This window comes from Rana temporaria, chromosome 2 (assembly GCF_905171775.1).
Source record: "Rana temporaria chromosome 2, aRanTem1.1, whole genome shotgun sequence".
Classification (NCBI taxonomy): Eukaryota; Metazoa; Chordata; class Amphibia; order Anura; family Ranidae; genus Rana; species Rana temporaria.
In genome coordinates this window covers 184,772,857-184,793,774 of record NC_053490.1, presented here as the reverse complement: position 1 = coordinate 184,793,774, position 20,918 = coordinate 184,772,857, and the positions used below count along the sequence as shown (strand labels likewise).

Here is a 20,918-nt window from a genome sequence, read left to right as displayed (position 1 = left end):
CTGCGGGAGCAGAGTGCTTTTACCGCCTGTGGCATCCTTTAGGATGTCATTCAGGGAAGCCCCAAAAAGCCGTTCACCCTTAAAGGTAAGTCCACCAGGGACTTCTTAGAGGACTGGTCCGCAGACCAACACTTCAGCCATACAAGTCGGCGTAGTACCACCGTGTAGGCCCTGGAAAGCAAGGGAAGTGTATCCATGGCTGACTCAGACAAATTATAGACCTTGGACCAACTGGTCGGTCAGGTCAACGCAGGTCTCAGAAGCACCCTGCGCCTCCAGATCCTGCACCAGGGACTTAGCCCGTTCGATAAGAACGAGTGACACCAGAGTCCCGGCCAAAACCGGTCTTACTGCCGACCCCACCACTGTGAATAAAGAGCGGGCCACAGCCTCAGCTCTCCTGTCTGCGGGGTCCTTAAAGGCGGGAGCCCCTTAAACAGGCAACGTGGTAGCTTTGTTCAGCCTGGACACAGGGGGGTCCACTGATGGAGGAGATACCCTTTTGGGGAGGATTTCCAAAAAAGTGGGTAACGGACTGCAAAGCACTTTGGTACAGCAAAAGCTTTCTGTGGCCGATCCCATTCCTTGTATAACAAGTCGTCCAGATACGGAACACAAGGAAACACTTTTGCAGTGCGGGGGGGCTTGCGGAACCCAAAAGGGACCGGCATGTCTGATGCCTCTGCCAAATCCTCAAGTTTTAGAGTATCCCGCACCGCAGTGATAAGAGCTCCCACAAATTCCTTATCCTGCTTTGACCCTGAAGCAGAATCATCCTCACTGTCCGCGTGGGTTAAGTCTGCATCCTCTCACATAACGGAAGTATGGTCAAAAGCAGAAGCAGCACCTGATTCTGCGTCAGAGACATCCCCAGAAGCCGGCTCAGGAAGGGGGTGCTTTTTACCCCCCCGTCTGGCCACTAGCCGCTTCTATCCTGGCAACAAATGCCTCCAGGACTGCCGTCACAGCATCCAGCGAGGCCGCAGGGGCACTAAGGGTTAAGTATGGCATGAGAGGGGAAGAAGCCTCACATGAGGGCCCTGGTGGTTCAGACTCCATGCTGTCCACCACAAAAAAAAATTGCCACCTTAGTAAACAGACCCAAAACTGACCCACCGGTCACCCTCCTGGCTGAAAAAGAGAGTAGGGACCCCCGGGGACTCACCACCCAGGATAGGCTGTACCGCTGAGCAGGGCTGAGAGAGTGCTGCTGTGCCGTTCCCCTCAGAGAGAAGCCGTGGTGTGCACGCCGTTATTTCAGGCACTAGAGTCCAAAATGGCCGCCAAGCACAAAACAGCATGCGGGCTACAGTAAAATGGCCGCCGAATGCATAGAACCGTGGCTCCGGCAAAATGGCGGCCGTTAACGTTCAGTAAAACACAGCGAGAGCACCTCAGTAAAAAATAGCCCCCAGTACAGTAAAACACAGTACCCCCTAGCAGGACAGCCCCCCCGGCAGTCGCAGTGCCCCCACAGGTGGACCCCCACCTCACAGCCATCACCCAGAAACGGGGAAGGAGGGAGAGCAAAGGGAGAGGAAAGCAGGGCGGACCCTCAGTCGACCTCCCCAGGAATGCACCAGCCGAAATCACCCCGCCGAAGTAAGGGGACACTACTTACCCATCCTGCGGCCACCGGCTGGAGGCATTCCAGACAGAACCAACGTCCGCATGCGGCATGGCTGTCGGCCCGGCACACTGACACAGCCATAGAGACCGTCATATGTGCACCCTGGAACATGTAGTTCACCGGCCACCCCTGGAGCAACGGGGCATGTCGTGGACGGCCTAGTGAAAGACCGGCACACGCTCGATGGCCGAACATGGGACTACAAGGATTCAAAATCCAGCCTGTCACCCAGTCGGCAGTTGATAGAGATCCCAGGATCTAAAAAGCAGGAACAAAAAATTAAATTAAGGCGAAAAAAATAAAATAAAAATAAAATATCGCACAAAAGCTCCAGATCACAGGACTCCAGAAAAAGGCCAAGCTCTCCTGACGCTAGGCAGATGAAAACTGAGGCTAGATGCTTCCAGAGAGTGGGACACGCCCCCATGGGCGGTGCTGTACTGAAAAGTGTTAACACTAAAAGTGATGTTTTTTTCTGCCTAGTCTCTCCTAGAGAAAAGGTACATAACCCCAAGGTCAAAGCCGCTGTGTCCATCCATGAACGAAAGAGAAAACCTTCAGCGGGGATAAAGGCAATAGGAAAGAAATCCTAAGCATATTCTTAAGGACCTTTCCTAATATTGAGTAAGGCGTCTTCTCTTTTCCCACCACTAGAGGGAGTAAAGAGCCGAGTCGTACTCGCCATGCTCCAGTGTCGGATCCCACAGACAAGCACACTTCCTCCGCTGCAGAGCTCTGCCATACAGTATCAGACAGGAGGAGGTTCTCCTTGCCCCAGGCCATTAGCCCTAGGTCACAAGGGCGCGCTTTATCGGCGGGGGCTGGGAGCGGGCACGTTGATTCGAAAGATGGCGCTCAATACAGGAGCCATAAAGGGACTCAAAGGCCGGCAGCTCTTTCCTTGGGACACAGCAGCATTACGGGGGCACGCAAGCTCTATGTGGTTGGTGGGGCACTCCTGAGACACCTACTCTGTGCAAGTTTAAGTTGCATACTTTATGAAGATTGCAAAACTGAGCACAGTAGTATATGCGTTGTGGTACCTCGGCTTTTTGCTTCGTAAGGTCTTTCCTTAGAAAGAATTCAGGGACTAAGACAAGAAAGCACCGTCTTAGACAGGGGGCTCTAGCCGTGCCTGCTCGGTACCTTCCTTTCCTGTAATTTGATGCACCTGTACTGGGGGAGCCATTGCCACTAAAAAGAGTAGCAACTTCCCCGGTGGTACCTGGGCCTGCATGTCACCGAGGACACTTGGCCACAGCTCTGGGCAACCTAGAGGGGAGAATCGCTACGCTAATCGCAAAGTCCTCGCAAAAGGAGAAGCAAAGCAGATCTTCTGTGGTTCGAGATCCCCTTTCAGAAAAATCTGAGAAGAAGGATGAGGCAACAATTGCAGAGGATAGGGATGAGGAGTCGGATGGATCAGAGGAACCTTTCTACTTCCCAGATTTTAAAGTCAAAAGGTGCAATGTTATGCTGTAACAGTGCGTGCTACATTCAGGTTACCCTCCGAGTTAACTGAATCGCCTGTCTCCTCCCTGGGTTCACTAAAATACCTGCAGGGTGCATGCTCTTTTCCGGTTCATCCGTTACTAGAAAGGCTAATTTACGCAGACTGGCAACATCCAGATAAGAGTTTCTCACCTCCTAAGAAGTTTGACATTCTTTATCCTATGGAGGTAAAATTTTCCAAGAAGTGGAGTCTGCCTTCTGTAGATGCAGCTATTTCTTGTATAAATAAAAACCTGACTTGTCCGGTGGATAACGTACAGGCATTTAACTAGGGCTGCAACTAACGATTATTTTCATAATCGATTAGTTGGCCGATTATTGTTTTGATTAATCGGATAATTGCCTTAAAAAAAAAAAAAATTGGGCCAATTTGTTGTTGGGCAGATTACAAAACACAAATTGCCGCAAAAACACATTACATGCTTTTCTGCAGCTTCTCCGTTGAAGTATATTGAACCAAAAAAAACAAAAATGGCACAGTTTTGCGTTAAAGTCCTTGCCATTTCCAAGTACGCAGCAGCTGAAAAAAAATCATGATGTGAACGTGTCCCATAGGAAAACATGTAAATGAACTGTAGCGTGTTTCTGCAAAAAGCACCAAAAATTAGGTGTGAACCCAGGCCTGAGATGTTTAGTAACATAATGGGGTTAAAAAAAATAAGTACAAAAAGGAGCAAATAAACGCTACTGTAAGGGGTTCATTTTTTTACTGTGGGACAGTGAAAGTACGGTAATAATTACAGAAGCGATTTGCTTTTTTGTACTATAAAGGGCTAATTTTAGTTTTTTTAACCCCATTATGTTACTGGCCGATTAATCGATTATGAAAATTGTAATCGATTAATTTCATAATCGATTAGTTGTCGATTAATCGATTAGTTGTTTCGTCCCTACATTTAACCACTTAAGACCCGTACCATTATGCAGCTAAAAAGGACCTTGCCCCTTTTTGTGATTCGGCACTGCGTCGCTTTGACCGACGATTGCACGTGCGATGTGGCTCCCAATCAAAATTGGCGTCCTTTTCCCACCCACAAATAGAGCTTTCTGTTGGTGGTATTTTATCACTTCTGCGGTTATTTTTTGCACTATAAAAAAAAAAAAAAAAAAAAGCGAAATTTTTGAAAAAAAAACCCACACTATTTTTTACTATAATATCCCCAAAAAAATAAAAATAAAAAACTTTTTTTCCTCAGATTAGGCCCATACGTATTCTACCTATTTTTGGTAAAAAAAAAAAAAAAATATCGTTTAACGATTGGTTTGCTCAAAATGTTTAGGCGTTTACAGAATAGGGCATAGTTTTATTGCATTTTTATTATTTTTTTTTTACTAGCAATTGCGGCAATCAGCGTTTTTTTGTCACTGCAACATTATGGCAGACACATCGGACAATTTTGACACATTTTTGGGACTATTGTCATTTGCACAGCAAAAAGTGCTATAAAAATGCATCGATTACTGTGAAAATGACAATTGCAGTTTAGGAGCTAACCACTAGGGGGCGTGTGACCTCATATGTGTTTGTAACTGTAGGGGGGCGGGGCTGGACTTGTGACATCATTGATCGTCTTTCCCTATATCAGGGAACAGACGATCAATGACACTGCCACTGAAGAACATGGAAGGTGTGTTTACACACACACCTCTCCCCGTTCTGCTCCTTTGACCGATCGGGTCTTGCGGTCACAGTGCTTCGGACTGGGTCGCACTTAAAGGTGACGTACCTGTGCCCAGCCGTGTCATTCTGCCGACTTATATGTACAGAAGGCAGTCCTTAAAGTGTTTTTTGTGGTTGAACTGGATGGACAACCTGACCAACTATGTAACTATGTAAAAGAACCTTTGAAAAAAACACTAAAAAAAAAAAAAATGGAAACTACTAAAATCTTCCTTCTGGCTGGTTCAGTTGCCCAACCTGCTGTAGCAGCAGTGGGTATGCGTCAGGTCCTCAAGGATCAGGTAAAACAGGGGCTGAAGGATCTGCCTTCGAAACAAGACACATTTTGGGAGAATTTTCCTAAAGCCTTATGTTTTACAATAGATGCTATGAGCGATTTGATTCAGCAAGCATCTCGCCTCACACTCCAGCTGGTGCATATGCGCAGAATTCTTTGGCTAAAGCAGAGGCCCCAAGCAAAATACTTTTGGCCAGTTTCCCCTTCCAAGGCGAACGCCTCTTTGGGGAGCATTTGGAACAAATATATTGAGTGGTAAGACCACTATTACCAGAGAAGAACAAGCGGCCATGTTTTAAGCATTCTCTCTACCCGTCTTCTGGTAAATCTACCTCCAGCCAGTGGCGACGGCATTTTCAGACAGCCAAATGCTGAAGACCAGGTCCAGAAGAACAAGAAGCCGTGGGGTTCAAAAGCCAACAAGCAAAACCCCAAAGCCTCTTTATGAAGAGGCGCCCCCGCTCAGCCGAGTGGGGGGGGGGTGGCATCAGCAGTTTTCAGCAGCATGGCAGACAGAAATCCAGGACAAATGGGTAGTATCCACAGTATCCCTAGGGTACAAACTGGAATCAAGAGATCCCATCTTCTCAGTTCCGAAGCGCAAGGATCTCCAAAAGATCCACTAAAAAGAGCGTCCTTCAAAGGATTGGATCACTTGCTGTCTCAAAAGGGTAATCACAGAAGTACCCCTAAAAGAGCAAGGTTCAGGTTTTTATGCAAACCTCTTTGTGATTCCAGAACCATGGAAAGTAGCAAAGGACTGATGGACGGCCGCACACCAAAGAACACTTGAGTTGTCTTTATTGAAGGAACATGAGCAAACACTGCAAATACACAGCAGAAATCAAAAACAGCCAACGCGTTTCACACTTAGTTAGTGCTTATTCATGGCCTAAGTACAGCTAATACACACAAAATAAATAGTGCTAACAAAAGACATGTGACCCGAATTAGCCACTAGTGGAGGAGAGCCTATGAGCAGAGGCAATACTTCAGCTGTGGCAAAATCAGAGTGCACTTGTGTGAATGAAAGGAAGCAATGAAATTCAAAAAAATCAGGTGCAAGTAAATCAAATGTCACTGAAATAATAAACAAGGCAGCAGTGAAAAAAAGTGGTGATACATTGATATTAATGCGTATATTGATTCATATGTGGAATACGAATATGATGAAAATTAAATATAATATAATGTATATGATCACAACGTGGAAAAAAATCCCCAAAGAAGCTGCAAGGAAAAAACGCACAACGTGCTGGTTCCTGTAGCTACTAAATAAAAAAAAACATGCTAGAGTAGAGTAAAGAATGTGCTGTGGGAGCAATAAAGAGGGGGCTCCGAATGCAAAATCTCAAAAACAAAGGGGAGTATAATAAATGTGTAGCACATAAATGTATGAGCTTATCTAGTGACCAGCAGGTACTGTGTGAAATAGTGGATTCCAAAACCAAAGGAGACGTCAGACCCTTCCTGGATCTAAGATCGCTAAATCGGTTTCTAAACATTTGCCATTTCCGAATGGAAACTATTCGATCAGTGGTCGCCACCCAACAAGGCGGAGAATTCAAGAACGCCTATTTACATGTGCCTAACCATCCCACTCACCAAAAGTTCTTAAGGTTCGCGGTAGACCATCGCCACTTCCAGTTTGTGGGTCTGCCCTTTGGCGTGGATACCGCACTCTGAGTATTTACAAAGGTTGCCAGCCCCTCTGTTGGCAAATCTGAGGGCACAAGGCATAGTGGTAACCAATAATAATTGGTAGAAGCTGCGCTGCAATGTGAAAAGATCAATATAACAGTCAAATTACAATGTGTGTGATGCACACAAATCACTAGTGCAATCTAAAATAAACAAGTGAAAGGTGCAAAGTCCATATGAATGGATGTATCTCAGGGAAAATCAAGATGACAGAAAGTTCTCCGAATGTGTGAAAGGTATCCAAATAGTATCCAGTGAATCTGTATAGCAGATGAGAGTATCCTCTACCGTTAAATCCCAACTGCTTACCAAAATGATAAGTTAATCAAGCATGTAACCGCAACTGCCAGATCCAGGATTCCAGGGTATATTTTCACCTTATCTCAGTTTCACATATCAGACTATTCCCAGATAAGATGTCTCTAACAGAGATGTGATCCAAAAGACCTTTCTCGCTATGCGGTAACCACCTAGACGATCTACTTGTGATAGAGTCAGTGGCAGGATTAGATTACGCTGTGCTCACAATAAAATACCTGGAGCATTTAGGATGGATTGTAAACCTACAAAAATCCTCTACAATCCCAAAAGTGGAGTATTTGGGCATGATCATAGACAGCCCAAAGCAGGGTATTCCAGAGACAAAGATCAAGTCGCTAAAGGACCCGATCCACAAAGGTCAAGGCAAAGAAAGGGCTGTCTATTCGCTTTTGCCTGAGGCTATTAGGTAAGATGGTGGCCTCCTTCGAAGCTGTCCCTTACACCAAGTTGATAAACAATCAGCGCGAACCCCTTCTGTCAGGAGAGCCGCCGATCGGCTCTCCTTTACTTGCGTCTGTCAGACGCGAGTGAGGAAGAGCCATCAACGACTCTTCCCGTTTACATCGTGATCAGCCGTGATTGGACACGGCTGATCACGTGGTAAAGAGTCTCCGCCGGAGGCTCTTTACCGAGATCGGAAATGCAGGGTGTCAGACTGACACACCGATCGCCGCGTGACCCCACGGGCGCGCGGCATGAAATCCTGCAGGACGTCCAGTCAGGATTTCAAAACCACTTCCCGGACGTAAATCGGCCATAGGCCGGGCGGGAAGTGGTTAAGTAGGGTTGTCCCGATACCACTTTAAGACGAAGTACAAGTACCGATACTTTTTTTGAAGTACTCGCCGATACCGATTCTTTTTTTAATGTCATGTGACAGTGACGCATTGATGGCTGGCACTAACAGTGATGGCTGGGCACTGACATGCTCTCATCCTTTTCCATAACTGCAGAATGTGGTTTAAATGACAATAAATTATGTGAAAATGGCACTTTACAGCCTAGTTCTTGGTGGTACCGTTCTGGCTTTATAGTAATAAACCTGCACTAGGAAAGACTGCTGCACTGCTGTTCTAAGCTGTTTATCTGGATTAAATTCAGAAACAAACTTGTAAAAGGAATCTATTGGGCTTTCTTTGGAAATTAAAAAGGATTAGGTGGATGCTGGTTGACTATTCAAGCCCTTAAACATGTTGTCTCAGTTTACAAGTCCTTTGATAAAAGATACCAGCCAGTCTGCACTTGTTAGCATTACAGTACAGATTGTTTTACTACATGAATAAGGCGATTGCCTGATCCGATACCTGGGAGAGAGAGGCAGCATGTAATGCCTGTGTCCCTGTATAATGCTCAGATGGCAGCCATCCAGTGTAAAAAAGCCGCGCCTCCTCCTCGTCCGTGATAGGGGAACTCAGTTTCCCAGCAGTGAGTGTTCCGTGTATCACGAACATCCTCTTCCATGGCATGAGGATGTCCCTGATTGGCAGAACACTGACTCACTTGCTGGGAGTGTTCCCCTATCACAGACGAGGAGGCGGCGCGGCTTTTGTACACTGGATGGCTGCCGTCTGAGCATGACACAGGCATTACACGCTGCCTCCTCCCTCCCATCCCAGGTTTTGGAGCATTTGTGCGAGTACAAGTACTTGCGCAAATGCTCTGTATCGGTCCCGATACTAGTATCGGGACAACCCTACCATTAAGGGTCAAATATCAGCTCTATCAGTATTTTTTCAAAGATCGCTGGTATCTCATTCCCTAGTTTGAATAGGTTTTGAACCTATTCGCCAGATTCCTTTAATTCTTTTAAGCAGGAAGTTTGCCTTTCATTGATATCTCTTCTGCTAGAAGAGTATCTGAATTAGCAGCTCTCTTGTAAAGAGCCTTATTTAATTTGTCACAAAGACAAGATTGTACTACGACCCCATCCTGCCTTTTTACCCAAGGTGGTGTTTGTTGGCTTTTCATTTAAATCAAGACATTGTTCTGCCTTTTTTCCTGACCCCCCGGACGGTGGAGGAAAGGTTATTGCACCCTCTAGATGTAGTGAGAGCAGTAAAAGCGTATCTGCAGGCAACCGCTCAGATACGTAAAACAGATGGTTTATTTTGACAGATGATCCCAAGATGGGACAAGCGGCATCAAAATCCACCATCTCTAGGTGGATTCGACAGACAATTATTCAAGCTTATAGTTTAAAGAACAGGACTCCTTTTTCTGTTAAGGCGCACTCTACCAGGGCGATATGTGCTCCATGGGCAGTGCATCACCAGGCTTCGATGGCTCAGATCTGTAAAGCTGCAACTTGGTCTTCAGACCTTTTCCAAATTCTATTAAATAGATGTGAAAGGTCATGAGGATGCCGCCTTTGGGCGAAGTGTGCTGCAGACAGCAATATAGGGCTTCTTGTCCGTAGCAGCCTGCTTGATCTGTGTCTCCCACCCTTCATTAAGCATTGCTCTGGGACATCCCATTATGTAATGACTGGCTCTGTGTCCCGTGGTGTATGATAAAGAAAACAGGACTTTTAGAACAGCTTACCTGTAAAATCCTTTTCTTGGCGCAACACCACGGGACACAGAGGTCCCCCCCTTCTTATGGGAACCTTACCCCTTTGCTACAAAACTGAGGTACTTCCCTGATGGGAAGGGTTATATGGAGGGAAACGGTCTTCAATTGGTTGTGCCAGCGTCCAATCACTGCTGGTGACCCATTATGTAATGACTGGCTCTATGTCCCATGGTGTACTCCAAGAAAAGGATTTTACAGGTAAGCTGTTCTAAAAATCCTGTTTTCCTTCTCATCCATTGAGGTAGCACACATTCTCGGGACAGCAACATACAGTACAACTACATCCCCTTGCAAGGACCAGGAATGAAAAGTCAGTTCTAAAAGCAGGAGTGCGACAAACGCAGCAAGAACTACGGCAAAGGGAGAGAGATCGAATGAACTGCAGCTAGAACTAGGAAACCTTGTCCAAGACCAGAAAAGATTTTCAGGATAAGGCCACCAGCTCAGATTTGCCTGTCCAATTTTTAAACCTAGAGGCCAAGTCCTCCACATTCAATGCCCCCCTTCTGGAATGCATCTGTGTCCAGGCACTGCAGGCTGAAAAAGTCTGCCAGCCAATTGTTCAGGTCTGGGATGCAATTGGTAGGCAAGGCTGGAACGTGAAGGTCAGCCCAGAACAGCATGCGTTCTACCTCTTGCCATGGCAAGACTTCTGTCTCCTCCTTGATTATTCCGAAAGCCATGGAGTTGTAAGACTGAATCCGAATCGGATGACCCCCTCCACCTGGGTGGTCCAGCATTGCAGGGACAGATAGCCAAATTGCCCTCAGTTTCAGATTAACTGGGAGATGAAATTCTTCCGATGTCCCTGTACAGATGCCCTGAACTTCACTTCAGCTCAAACCCCTGGCATCCATAGTGAGGATCTTACTCGCTGTCTGATTTGTCCCACAACAGAATGTTACAGGTGCATCTCCATAAAACTAGAATATCAAAAAGTTGATTTCTTTTCAAAAACTGAAACTCATCTTTTATATGGATGTGTTACACACAGGGTTGTTTTAAGCATTTGTTTTTCATTTGGATTATGGCTTACAGCTAGTGAAAACCCAAGATTCGGTATGCATTGGCTGTGGAAACTTCACAATGGATCTCATGCAACTTGGATTCTGTGCCTCTCCACTCTTCCTCCAAACTCTGGGACCTTAATTTCCAAATGAAATGCCAAATTGTCCACAGTCTGATGATTTGGGGAGCCATGTCATCTGGTGTTGGTCCACTGTGTTTTATCAATAAATCAGATTATAGAGCAATTCATGCTTCCCTCTGCTGACCAGCTTCAGGGAGATGCCGTTTTAATTTTCCAGTAGGACTTGGCACCTGCCCACACTGCCCAAAGTATTAAATACCTAGTTTAATGATCATGGTATCACTGTGCTTGATTGACCAGCAAACTCATCTGACCTAAACCCAATAGAGAATCTGTGGGCTACTGTCAAGAGAAAGACGAGACCAGACCCAACAATGCACACAAGCTGAACACCGCTATAAAAGCAACCTGGGCTTCCATAACACCTTAGCAGTGCCACGGGCTGATCGCCTCTATGCCACTCCCCATTAATGCAAGAATTAATGGGAAAGGAGTCCCGACCAAGTATTGAGCGCATACTATACTGTACATACTTTTCAGTAAAAGAGCTAATCTAATTACGTGTATTGCTACAAAATTAACTTTGAGTGTTCAATAATGCTATGAAGTCCATGCAACAGTGTATCCGTGTTAGGCGATGGATACAAACTTATACATTTACCATAAATCATACGAAACATCAAATTGCATACAATCCCAACATAGTGCGATCCTTGGTTTAAATGAATAACCTCAATCCACAATGCATTGTGTGAATATTGAAAATACTTAAGAAAAAGTGAGACAAAGAATAGTGACCCCCATTTGGAGTACAGCCCCCAACATGGTTCGCACAGTTGTCTATTGCTCAACTTGTTCGCTTTTATGCCTTCGTATGCTGCGTTATAAAGCGCTCTGCAAATATCAGTTTTCTATGGGAAAGAAATGTTACTCTTACTCTCGGGCCCCGCAGGCCTAAGCAGGCAGGTCGTCAGGAATGCCTTTAATAAGACCTGATATGTACTCTGTTCCCATGTAGGTTTTAAAAGTCAAATGTTGTATCTATATATAAAAAAGCGACAAAGTCCAAATAAAAAAAGTCAAAAGAAATGTCAAAAATGTCAAAAATCATGATCCAGAATAAGGCTCAACGCCAGCAATACAAGTCAGTCACCACTGTAGAGGGTTACACCACCACCGATTAATGAGGGGGCTTACTGAAACGTGTGGACCCAGTTAAAGTGGAGGTTGACCCTAAATATGAACTTCAGTGGGCGCGTCATTCGTTTTCCCAACGGCGCAGGGTCTCCTGGGAGTGATGTGTCGAGACTCCCAGGAGACGATCTTTACTGTGCTCTCGGGTCACATGACTCGGCAAGCGGTTGTCATGGTAATGAGGAAGCGTTGACAGCACAGCTCGCCGTCAACACATCGCATGCGCGGGATTCTGCGGGCTTCACAATGCCCACAAGCAAAATGGAAAACACCAGGAATGAAATTTTAAAACTTCTCCTTTCTCAAGGAAAAAGAGTATAAGCGGCCAGCAAGTGAGTGCTACATCGAGATGTGTTACACTATGCATTGCACATAAAACACACACAAAAAAAAATAAAAGAGAAACTGCAGAACCTCTGCTTTAAAGCTTATGCCTAGTGGGTCTACACACGCCACCGAGGATGGAATCTCCACATCACTTCGCCCTGGGTAATAGATGGGATATTCAGTTTTCAACGTCCCATCCATTACTTAATACAAGGCGACTGAGCAGGACTTGCAACAAAGTGAGGGGTGGGTAGTATCTTCACTCTACCACGGCTTGTACGAGATTCCAAAATGACTTCCTGGGTGGCAAGATGCCACGGAAGCGTCCGTGTCAAGCCTCGTTTTGAGAATCGGACCACCATCCACAGCGTCAGCCTATTTCCTCTAAGGAAATACACGCAATTAGATTAGCGCTTCACATACTTTACCGCTATTTTAGAATCAAATTTGTCCTTTACTGGGCTGGCTGTTTTAGTTTTACACTTTGGACCCCAGCACAGTATTTTTTCACATACTTTTTAGTAAGCCAACATTCCTGTATTAATCTTTTATTGGTTTTCTGTAATCTGAGATGCTGAATTTTGGGTTTTCACTAGCTGTAAGCCATAATCAAAATTAAAAAGAAATGCTTGAAATATCACTCCAAGTATAAACACATCTATAATACAAGTCAGGTTTTCAAAGAATTACTGAAATGATGATATTTATAATTTATGAAATGCACCTGTAGTTGACTCCTGAACAGAAGATTTTAAGTTTGCAAGCAGAGTTTGTAGTTTCTACTGGGAAAGAAACTCTGAATTAAAGATGTTCTCCTGCATCAGTTTAAATGGTTGTTTGGGCCAAGCTGGCCTAAACAAACCATTTCCCTCACCAACATGTGCAGGGCCACTAGGTGAGCTGTATAAAAAAAGGTGTGTCGCCAAAGTATACAGCACTGTGATCCGGGTGCAAGAAGAGGAGACCTTCCAACCTCACACCTGGAGCATAATAGCATCGGTCTAGTGCCGCTGAGCCATTCATAGACAGCTTTGTATTCTATCAAATACAAAGCTTTCTCTGATTTGCAGAGTCAGAGTGTGACATCAGCCCACCTCAACTATTAGGCACACTAGGGGCCGAAATGTCAGAGGGACCTTTCATGCAAGAGGAGTGCAGAGCTGAAACCATCTCACACTACTTGGTTCAGTTTGTGTCACAGCAAGCCAGAATCCTGAGTACAATCAGCTGCCATCCTAATTAGTGGTTGGCTACCCGGCGTGTTCAGGTTGTGCTAATTTATCCTATTGACAACCTTCTGCATTCATTGTGTTCTATTTTACAGTCCAGCTTATGACAGACAGTCTTAACAGATGGCTGGCATGATGAGCACTGTTGACCCCATGGAGGTTATAACGGAATCTTACTTCCTTTAATTTACAAGTTGCTTTTCTGCCCAACAGCAATGCTTCTGTGGAATGTATATTTTTTTTATTTTATATTGAGTTATGTCACCATGACCCAGCCAATCAAGATAGCTGAAGACGTCAAACAGAAAACTATTGAAGATGCCAGAGTCATCGGCAGAGCAAAGCTGGAGGGTGCACACTTGTAGATTATGCCAAAAGCCCTGGACACCAGGGCTTTGTTTGGCTCTCAATATAAAAACTTATGTTAGAAAGGTACAAATCGGTGCATTAAATGGGCAACAACCAGCTTATCCATAGCCAAACCATACCTCCTGCAATTTGACGACCATAATGGAATGCAAGTGTTTAACCAGATTATCCAGGTAAGGAACAAGCAATGACTTTGGACAATCTTCCGTAAAGTTGATAAGTGCAGCAGCTGCATGGGCCTGGACACGGGGATTAGCTTGGTCTTCCATAGTCTGAAGCAGGCTTGCGATCACCTTTAGAAAACAAGAATACACAGTTTGAGCAGTAAATTGTAACTTGATCCATATAGGATAGTTCATCTGTGTGAAAGCTCACCTTTTTACAAAAAAAAAAATTTAACTCTACAGTGCACTTACCACCATGGATGATTAACTTTTCTGGCCCACAGAGCCTGTGCAGCAGTCTATTTGAAAGCCACAGCTTATTTTTCCTTCCTTAGAGACACTGGAATGGATAATATTATTTCTATTTGGTCAAAGCAGTCACATCACCAACTGCATGGCCAGTTGGAAAAAAAAAAAAAAAAAAACATCCACAGAGGTAACTGCAGTGGGGATCAGTGGCATAAGTTGGCACACCTTTTCATTTTTTTCGGAAAAAGGTGAACTTAAACTTTCAAGTACTTCTGTTGTCTAATACTGTTCAAATAAATGGTAACATGAAAAATACAACCTGCTGAGGTTTGTACCACTTTAGTTTATATTACTGTGCAGCTATACAGCCTCTCTAAATATGAAATTCATTAAAATAAATGCACAGAATATATACTTGGCTATAAAATGCCAACATATTTGCAGAATGTATAAAACACAAATATATAGGTGCAGGCGTACCTTTTCATGAAACTTCTTCTGGAAGGCAGGGGCAAAGTCGGTAGCCATCTGCCCAATAGCATTACATGCAGCATACCGTACTCTTGGATGCTACAAAAAAAAAAAAAAAAAAAGTTGAACATTTTAATCTTTGACTTTCCCCATAACCTTGACAGGCGTTAAAACTATTGATGCTTAGTAAACACATCCATTCAATTAAACTGTACCAAGTAAATCAACTGCCATTTTAGACAGTATACTTACAGGGTCTTGGAGAAAAAGTAACACAAAGTTGACCATCTCATTAAGGATGCTCTCCATTTGCTGGTGGCAACCCTCTCCAATGGCTGATAATGCCATAAGACCAGCATGTCTGTATTTCCAGTTAGCTGTAGAGAAATAGATGAAATGGTAAATATCAGTTCAAAATATTTATGTAAACCAGAACAAATGCTCTCAAGTTCAGTGACCATTACAAGGTGAAGGTATCTAAAGTATAACTACATACGAAGAAAGTTATACAAAACAAAAAATGGTTGTGAAAAAAAAAAAAAAGCATTGAGTACAAAAGATGAGGAAGCCAAAATTGAGTAACACCAACTGGCTTGGAGGGAAGAGAAAAAAAGCCAGCCTTAAGGCCTAAAGCAAGGTATAAGTTAAGTGTTTGCTACTACTGTCTCAGATCCCCGAGCGGCCATTACCGATCTCAAAAAAAAAAAAAAAAAAACACAAGTTATACAACGGTTTATAGGTTCCATTCAGTAAAAAATAAATTAAAAAAATCAAGACACTGAGTTCTGGAACAGCCCATAAAAATCTAAGTTTGAACTTACTCTGTACTGTACTTGCTCCAGTTGAATGATTTACAGCCCGAAAGTGTTTTTGCCTTCATGCATTCTGTGCAAAATCGTTGCAGAGCAGGCAAGTATAACATGTTTGTCAAATTTACACAACCACCCAGTTTTCTGTAGCAGCTGGAAGTCAACAACCCCATGTAACATCAGTGGCAGTAAAAGGCTAAAGGAGATTGTACATTCAAAAAGAATGTGGCTAGATAAACTTTTGTTGCAATATCACATCTTACATAAAGACAATTAACACCATTAATGGTCCATTACCCAATTTCAATGGTTTACAAAATGGCCAAATACAGTGTAATAAAAACAGAATTAGATTGTCAGCCCCATAACATTAGTAACACACAAGTTTTCTAAAAATATTCCAAAATTTATCACAGGTAATATATGAAATGACTCACCGTTTTGTAGCATTTGCATGATATGTTCCTTAATCATGGGGAGCACAATCTTTCCACCCAAACCACAAGCCATTCTATCCAAGGCACTTTCACCCGCTACAGCATTGCTAGGGGAAAAAGAAAGTGTTTAGATTGTTTAATTCAAACAGGAGCAAATGCGATCAAAAGGACAAAAATAAAAATAAAAAACACCCCAAAAATAGAGAGGCTAGCTGGAAAGTATGCACATTGACTTGTTGCTTTACCTTTCAGGTACAATGTGCCTCCAGGTAGACTACTTTAAATCTATCCATAGTTTAGATCTCCCTGACATGGAAATGTGACAAATATATAACAATACTGAACAGTTTAATTCAAAAAAAATTCCAGTGCTGGAAACTTGGCTTGTGCCATAAAACATTCTACAGCTGGAAAAACTTACAGTTTTAGAATTGACTTATTACAAATTTGAATACTATATAGGTAAATACCTGTCAAAATCATCATCTTCCAACTCGTCAGCATTTGACCATTCTTCATCTTCTTCTAAGTCTACCATCATTGCCAACATTTGTGGTACTAAAAGCAAAAGGTTTCATTAGACACCAAGACCATACAAAAGCACACACAAATCCATAATCAAGGCAACAGACAACATTCAAGATTGACATACTTGCTTGAGCAACAATACTTGTATGTTTCCTCAACATAGCAGCAGCTGTCTCCGACAGGGTGACAATAACCTCAAGTGCCAACTGTCTTTGCATGTTGCTTAAGCTTGTGTCAGCACAAAGCTACAAAAAAATTAAATAAAAATAAAAAGTTAAAATAAATGTACTCGTGTTAAAGCAATACAAAAATTGCATGAATATATTACTACCTTTAAACTTAGTTGCAAAGTTGCCTCCAGATGGGGCCTCAAATATTTGGGAACCGTATCTGCAATTTCCACAAGTGACTTCAGAACAGAATCATCATTTTGATAACACGACTCATTCACAGCCTAAAAAGATTGAAAATATTAGGAGTACTGAAAAAATAAAAAAATCTGAGGCCAACAGATACAAAAGGTATTTTTTTTTAATTAAGCGAGATACAGCAGAGGTTTTGGGGTCAATTTAATTAAAAAGGTTCTTAGCGTGTATATGCAATTGAGGTTTAAACATTTATATACAGTGACTAAATTTGACCCCCTGAAAATGTTGTAAGTTTGCCCACTTACAAATAAATTAAGAGTCTAATTGTTATTATAGGTGTTATTAAGCATTAAACATTTTATCCTCTACCAACCAACAATAATTCTAGCTCCCACAGACTTACTACAGTATGTGTTCATATGGTACACAGAGCTGCACAATTCTGGATAAAGCGAGAATCATGTTTTTGCTTAGATCACGATTCTCACTGCATCATCATATTTCAGCAAAAAAAAAAATTGGGCCAATGTTAAAAAAAGGTTTGGTCTTTAACCACTTAAGGACCGGACCAATATGCTGCTACATGACCCAAGGGGTTTTTACAATTCGGCACTGCGTCGCTTTAACGGACAATTGCGCGGTCGTGCGACGTGGCTCCCAAACAAAATTGGCGTCCTTTTTCCCCCCCACAAATCGAGCTTTCTTTAGGTGGTATTTGATCACCTCTGCGGTTTTTATTTTTTGCGCTATAAACAAAAATAGAGCGACAATTTTGAAAAAAAAGCAATATTTTTAACTTTTTGCTATAATAAATATCCCCCAAAAACATAACATTTTTTTTCTTCCTCAGTTTAGGCCGATACGTATACCTATTTTTGGTAATAAAAAAAAAAAAAAAACGCAATAAGCGTTTATCGGTTGGTTTGCGCAAAATTTATAGCGTTTACAAAATAGGGGATAGTTTTATTGCATTTTTAATAATTTTTTTACTAATGGCGGCGATCAGCGATTTTTTCGTGACTGCGACATTATGGCGGACACTTCGGACAATTTTGACACATTTTTGGGACCATTGTCATTTTCGCAGCAAAAAATGCATTTAAATTGCATTCTTTATTGTTGGCTTGAATTGAGATTGTGATCTTTTAACAATCATGCAGCTCTAATACACATATTAGTCTAGTCAATTTAAAGCAGAGTTCCAGCCGCAAAAAAAAAAAAAAAAAAATTAAAGACAGCAGCTACAAATACTGAAGATGGGTCCATGGATAGGTCTTCCAGCAGGACAATGAACCAAAACATACCACCAAGGCAACAAAGGAAGAAGCATATTAAAGTGGAAGTCTTAAATTTTACTTGTACTTATAGGCAAGTCTAATAATGCATACCTGTAGGCACTGTGATCATCTGCTAAACTTGCAGTTTAGGAGATATTTCAGAGTGCATGCAGCCGATGACTTCATCAGCATATGCGCTCTGAAGGTCAGGCTTACCGTGCTGCACCTTGAGGGCCTGTGCTGTATGCGCTAGAGTGACGTTATGGCTCTGACTACTCACAGCACTGAAGCACGGAAGAAAAACCGGGGTAGATGTCAACTGTCTCAGCGGTGTGCAGGCAACCGCAGGAGGGCTTCATGCTAAGGCAAACCGCCTTTAGGTTTCCATATTCAATCACCAGAACAGCTCATCCAAAGCAGCAGGATATTCAACCATAATCTGGCACTTAACTGCTCTTCTACGAAGGATTCATTGTTTCACATGCTCATGTGACTGTATAAAGAAGCCACATGTTTCGTTAAGAGCCCTGCACATTCAAGGTGGTGGGGCACTTTGGTAAAAAATTTGGACAAACACCAATCTGGACTGTGTATATTTTTAGGTTATTTCTATTGGTTTATACACCAAGACTGACACTATTGTATGAAATTCTAGCATGCCAATGTTGACTATTTTTGTACACCGTTTTGTCAGCTGCTACACAGATCTGTTAGAGCAATTTCTGTTTGTAGCCACAATATTTCATTGGAGAGTTCTAAAATTAAAATGCATGAAAAGTCACCATTAAGCCCAGATCACTTATGGAAAAACGGATTTCTTTTGGATCAGAATAAAGAATTAGCGCTATACACTAGGTGCACAGAGAGCAGATAGGCCACCAAAAGGCAGTGTAACAACCATGGCAAAGTGTAGAAAACACTAATGCAAAAAACAGTTACATTGCCGACATGCTGGGAAGGCAAACTGGCACATTAATTGTGCTCTCCACAAATCTGGTCAAACCATCCAATGGCTGGTGCCCCAACTGATCACATGTAAAGCATCATGGCAGTTGAAGCTCAAACAGACCAAGATGGCAGTTGAAGCTCAAACAGACCAAGATGGCAGTTGAAGCTCAAACAGACCAAGATGGCAGTTGAAGCTCAAACAGACCAAGATGGCAGCTTCCTTGGATGAAAACAATAGGAGGGTTTGAACCTGTCCTGTGGTGGCACAATGACTCCCTGGGAACAAGAGGTTGTCCAAGGCCCTTTGTGAATTTGACTGCGCTTGGACAGTCTGGTTGAAATGACAGAAGAAAACAGTGAAGAGAGTTTAAACTCTCCTGTATCATTTAGAAACCACCAATTCAACCCATAGGTCAGGGACATCTTTGGTCCAGAGGGATGCAAACTGCAACAGAAGTCCCCCCACTGTGAAGATGGCTTGCACACGAAGGACAGTTAGTTATCCCCAAGGAAGCAAAACATATGCCTGTGACCTTTATAATACATTTTCCCAATAATGAAAGAACACTGCTCAAGGTATAAGTGCTGCACGCATTGTATAGCATCCAAGACAGAAGTGCCTGCCTGACTCGCCTCAGATCAGCAGGAATTTATTTTTTAATAAATTATATATCCGCACACTCCAGTTGGATGTCAAACTTTATTGTAGTATACCCAATACAGCCAACACATTAAAAGGCCTTGTGAAATGCTATATTGCATATTTGTTTTGATGCCTAAAAATAAGAGCTCCTAAGAGTTGCGTATATTAAAAGTAGGGTTGTTTCGATACTAGTATCAATGCCGAGCATTGCCCGAGTACTTGTACTTGGGAAAATGCTCCGATGCTTCACCCGGTACCTGGGCAGTCAGGGTGATCAGTGCGGTGGGGGAGTTACAAGCACTGATCACCCTGTATAGATTTAAAAAAGTCTGACAGCCGGTCCTCTCTCTCAAACCCCCTGCCACAGCTTTTAGCGGTGATCGGTGCTTCTCTCCCACACACAATCACCGCTGACTGTTCCCTATCCTCCTCCAGACCCCATCCGTCCTTCATGCTGCTGTCCCCCTCTCTCCTCCATGCTGCTGTCCCCCTCTCTCCTCCGTGCATCTGTCCCCCTCCACGTTGTCCTCCGTGTCCCCCTCCACGTTGTGCTCCGTGTCCCCCTGCATGCATCTGCCCCCCCTCTCCTCCGTGCATCTGCCCCACCCCATCTCCTCCGTGCATCTGCCCACCCCATCTCCTCCGTGCATCTGCCCACCCCATCTCCTCCGTGCATCTGCCCCCCCCCCCATCTCCTCCGTGCATCTGCCCCCCCCCCCCCCATCTCCTCCGTGCATCTGCCCCCCCACCCCCTCCGTGCATCTGCCCCGCCCCCATCTCCTCCGTGCATCTGCCCCGCCCCCCATCTGCTCCGTGCATCTGCCCCGCCCCCCATCTCCTCCGTGCATCTGCCCCCCCCACGCCCCCATCTCCTCCGTGCATCTGCCCCCCCCACCCCCCATCTCCTCCGTGCATCTGCCCCCCCCACCCCCCATCTCCTCCGTGCATCTGCCCCCCCCACCCCCCATCCCCCCCGTGCATCTGCCCCCCCCCCCCCCCATCTCCTCCGTGCATCTGCCCCCCCACCCCCCATCTCCTCCGTGCATCTGCCCCCCCCCCCCCCCCCCCCCCCCCATCTCCTCCGTGCATCTGCCCCCCCATCTCCTCCGTGCATCTGCCCCC

General features: G+C 44.0%; 1 protein-coding gene across 1 annotated transcript in view; it reads right to left on the bottom strand.

Annotated features, from left to right (window-relative positions):
* IPO5 (importin 5) overlaps window positions 1-20,918 on the bottom strand; it is a 110,655-nt gene that overhangs the window by 58,860 nt on the left and 30,877 nt on the right. Inside the window, exons 7-13 of the mRNA XM_040336126.1 lie at window positions 16,892-17,014; window positions 16,685-16,805; window positions 16,503-16,590; window positions 16,033-16,139; window positions 15,039-15,163; window positions 14,796-14,885; window positions 14,022-14,195 (exon numbers count right to left, since the gene is read on the bottom strand). Of these exons, the coding sequence (XP_040192060.1) occupies window positions 14,022-14,195; window positions 14,796-14,885; window positions 15,039-15,163; window positions 16,033-16,139; window positions 16,503-16,590; window positions 16,685-16,805; window positions 16,892-17,014 (828 nt within the window). The remainder of the gene's footprint in view (window positions 1-14,021; window positions 14,196-14,795; window positions 14,886-15,038; window positions 15,164-16,032; window positions 16,140-16,502; window positions 16,591-16,684; window positions 16,806-16,891; window positions 17,015-20,918) is intronic.